This window comes from Oncorhynchus masou, chromosome 24 (assembly GCF_036934945.1).
Source record: "Oncorhynchus masou masou isolate Uvic2021 chromosome 24, UVic_Omas_1.1, whole genome shotgun sequence".
Taxonomy (NCBI): Eukaryota; Metazoa; Chordata; class Actinopteri; order Salmoniformes; family Salmonidae; genus Oncorhynchus; species Oncorhynchus masou.
Window position 1 is genome coordinate 79130377 of NC_088235.1, and position 4498 is coordinate 79134874.

A 4498-nucleotide genomic window follows, 5' to 3' on the forward strand; every position below is an offset into this window, starting at 1 on the left:
TATTATGTCCTGATTTGATACGTATTAATGATCGCGCTGGAAACATATTTTATTTTGAAAAAAGTCATCAGCAAAAGGACATATTCCATTTTACTGTAGTACTAAGACGTGACGTACCGTGAGATTACATTTAAAAAACTAAATGAAGGGATAACTTAGTTTGCATAATTCATAACATCCACATCAATAACAAGACAGTCATAACAATGAATATAAAATGGTATGAAAAACCATATAAGCAGCTTAATGACTGGCATATACATTTGAAACAGTAGTAAAAAAAAACAATATAGAGCTTTGCATATGACAAACATTATGTAATAGCCTACATTGAAAAGTTCTGACATCAACGATGGGTCCTCTAATGTCTAAGGACAACTTGTGAATGCAATCCAATACAATAAACCGATTACTAGGAAATGTCTGGATCCACAAAATGAGAAAACCACTCATGGACTGTGCACGCCAGACCCAGTAGAAGGTGATTGTTCTACCAAAACACACAATGGCTGCATCTCAATTGTCAGTGAATATTACCTCTCAGGTGATGAATAATTAAACACGAGGCACAGGTCCTATCCACACAGCACTCGACACCAATGGAAATATTATTGTAAAAAGTCGCACAACAGGAAAGGCTATGAGGTGGGAAAACTAGAATGGCAAGCCACACTTTTACTGACACCTTTTTGGCAATCTCTAATGTCAGAGTGAGAACATGTAGTGGATAGAAGATGTAGTGAATGTTGTTGCCAGTATAGGTGAAGAGGAGGCATAAAAAAACACAAGTAGCTACAATAACACATTTCTCTTGATTGAATAGTGCATTTTAGTCCTGAGTCTGCTCTGCAGCCTGTTGACCAGTCTTCCCTTTGCCTCAGTAGGGAAAAACACGTCTGTGCATCGGCCAAAGGGGAAATGCTGACAAGGCTTTAATAAATATTCATTACTGGACCATAACCAGTAATAATTACAGGACCCTTCATGTGTGTTCGCTTGGATCTCAGCTCGGTACTACAAATGGCAGGCACCAGTTTAGGTGGGTGTCATATAGCTGAGCTGTGGTTTCTATTCACTCTCTGGGCTACTGCAGGGATCACTTTATTCCATTCAAAACCTCACCACTCAGCAAAATGAATAGATGTTTTACTGTAGCTGTAACGTTACAGTAGCTATTATCATTCACCAGAGGTGAACCAAATGCATTGACGAGTTGTATGTGAGGTCAGATACTGGGCAGTGTTTAGGCTGTTGTTATATGTTCGCTTTTAAACGGTTGAGGTCAAATAATGAAAAGCTTCGCATAAGGGCATTTCAAATTTGGGACCATGTTTTGAACCTCAATTACATCACATCAGTTCCAGTAATTATACTCTTGCACCTTACAGTAATGCATTTTAAAGGTGTGAAGATGGGCTGTTGACACTTCTCTACTAAAATGATCTATATTCCCAGTAGCCCCTAACGCACCAGTCAGATGTACATATTGGACATATCATTTAGAACATACAATATTTGTAAACCTCCACAGATTTCATAAGAGCCCGTTACAGTAAGGATTTGTGATATATTGAGGGAGGGAAGAATGAAAATGTACTTAAGTTGAGCAGTGGCTAATACATAATGTCTGCTGAATGTCTGATCGGTTATCAAGATCAGCAGTGGCCCTTCAACCTCTTCTCTATTTCACTGCCAGCAGATGGCTAAAGTCCCAGTGTCTCCGACAACAAAAAACCTCAAACAAAAAGATGATGTCATATCTCTTCCCTTCAGACGATCCTCTTGATAATGACCCAGAGTCCAACATTGCCAGAGCCGAGTGGAAAAAGGTCTGTGATGATCATATAAGGCAAGGAATGCCTCAGATGGCTTGGGTTTGTAGAATAAATCTGAAAGAATTGCCAGTATTGCTACAGGCCATTCCATATGGATTGCCCAGGCTTACAACAGGTTTTAGGCAGCAGTTCAGTTCTTCTTGCCTGATGGGAAGGTCTGTAATGAGAGAGGGCTTGCGTGCTTCACATACACACTGCCATCCTCCAATTTGACTTTGTACACTTGTTGCTAAAACAGATAAACACATAAAACAAGGACATGTGACGGCTGGAAAAATTGAAAACAAACAACACCTTGACTGTGAGCTTTACCATGAGCAGAGAGCACACTCAAGGGCAGAATGTGTCACAACACTCAATATTGCTGTCACACTTGCTAGTGTAGCCTGGGCCAATTTTGTTTTTCACACACTGCACTGATTAGGAATACACATTTTGAAATGTGAGCAAGTCAACACAATAACATACCTACACAGAGCTACTGGCGTTTTGAAAAGGCAGCAGACATGCAGTCAGACCACCACTGTGAGTGGTTCCAACATCCAAGACACCCCCAAACACCTCATCTGACAGCTATGTTAACTTTGGACATTGGATCATTACCCCCATTGTAATTGTAACAAATCAATGTATAACATTCACAGGCTACTTGATCCTTGTTTTTGCTCCTGCATGGAATTATAAAGACAAACAAATTGCTTGTATTTCCAGCAATTAATTGACATGAAGTGGTGGTGAGAAATTGATTGAAAAAGTGGCATCCCTTTTGGTACATTATAGGAAACGCAGAACCTTCCCTTCCTCCTTGAATGAATCATTGACCAGGAAAGTGACCGTGAAAATCTCTCCCGACACCACTTTCTCCTATCCAGTCATGCCAGCTGAACTTCAAGGAGGAAAGGTAAGGGAGGGAAGGGAGACTATTGTTGTCATGGATCGTGTGCCATATAATAGGCTAAGCACATAGGCTGCAGATCTTGGTCAAGGCTTAGAGAAGTGTTCATTGCAACTGTGGTGAAGTTTGTTTCATTTTTAGTTTAATTGCATAGCATTCTGGGTTTGTAGAAGTGTAGGTTGGTTTATTGGTTTGTCTACATTAGTTGGTAGACTCACCTGTAAACCAGTCCCTGAGTGTCCTGTCCTGAGGTTAAAGTCATAGTCATGCCAGGGACAGAAGACCTGCAGAACACCATCTGCATCCTCAATGTCTCCATCACACAGCGGACCACCTGTCAAAGACAGCACACTAACGTTACATGAATAACAGTTTCCTCTGGAAATCAATGATCTGATGTCATACTTAATTTCGTTGAAGAGCAATATTATCAAAGAGAGTTAAACTCCAGAAATGTTGACATTACTGGAAAGAAGGGGAGTTGAAATGCAATACGGTGTAACATCTACATGCAGTTTACTTGATTTGTCTGGCCTTTTTAACTCATTTCATAACAGAAATCATGCGTATGAGTGAGCACTTGCCTTCCATGCATTTTTCCATTCTTTCAGTATCTTACCATTTTATACCCAAAATGAATGTACCAGTTTTAATCTATTTCCTACGAAAACAGTTTATTAGTGTTTTTGTTATTCATAGCTTCAAAAAAGTATGATATGCATACGGCTGGTGATTTCTATAGAATTTCAGCGCATTGTGTCTAGCCTATAGCCCTGAGATATAGCGAGTGGAACGTAAAGTGAGGCATATGTGGTTACCGGAGTGAGCGCAGCGAGCATCCATGGCGAAGAATTCCCCTTTCACGTAGAACAGGCAAACATCCGAGCCGTAGCCGAGGGAGGAGTGCATCAAACGGCACTGCTTCTTGGAAAGCTCAGAGGCTGGGCCTATTAGCCTCCATGAAACGCTACCCGCACTTTCCTCTTCATTCCCAGACGCCATTTCAATAAATTGGGAATATCCGTTATTTGCACTACTCGTTATAAAGTCCCTTTACCGCCTACTGACTGCGCATTTTAGAATTGACTGTTTTTTTTGTGAGAATATTCAGTAACATTAAACTAACTGGCATCGGGATCCGGTAATCTTGTCATGTCATCCGCATTCATCAGAACATTTGAACAGCCTATGATTTCAAGACGCAGGTCAAGCGATTGGCCAGAGATGACAGATTATTTTTAACTGGGTCAACTGAATGTCAGATCATTTATTTTTTGCACACCTGTTCAGTAAGCCTAATTCATGTTTAAAAAAGGCATTCGATTTTAATCAGACTGCCATAGGTTACCATATGTTTGTGCAAAACAGTATGGAACAGGTGCTACAGTTGTTTTTATTTCCCTCTAGCACATTAGCCTAAATTTAACTCAAAATAGAAACGCATTAACACTGGCTCTTAAAATGTAGGAATATCATACATTCTAAATCAGGGCAAGGTAACAAACAGGCACACAGGCACACAGTTTTTTTTTAAATGTTGTTGTTGGGTTTTTTTGGGGGGGGGTGCTATATAACAGCACTTTTTTTTTTTTTATCTCTGACCAATAGCTAAAAGTGTATAATTGCAGGAAATTAGCTTTAAAACTGCAACATTTTCTCTTAACCTCATGACAAAATGTGTAGAAGCTGCAACCTCATGGTATCATGTTTCAGGTAAAACCCAGATGCAGACAACGTCGAAGTAACACCAGTTTATTAATTGAACAGG

The 4498-nt window shown here is 40.0% G+C and overlaps 1 protein-coding gene across 1 annotated transcript; it reads right to left on the minus strand.

The window, feature by feature from the left end:
* Nucleotides 1-31: 31 nt before the first annotated feature.
* On the minus strand, nucleotides 32-3895 carry si:ch211-212d10.2 (uncharacterized protein LOC557710 homolog). The gene is made up of 3 exons (XM_064935084.1): nucleotides 3549-3895; nucleotides 2949-3064; nucleotides 32-2064 (listed from the first exon to the last, which is right to left on the minus strand). The coding sequence occupies exons 1-3, from the start codon at nucleotides 3730-3732 to the stop codon at nucleotides 1966-1968; spliced, it is 399 nt and encodes a 132-aa protein (XP_064791156.1). The 5' UTR covers nucleotides 3733-3895; the 3' UTR covers nucleotides 32-1965.
* Nucleotides 3896-4498: the final 603 nt, after the last annotated feature.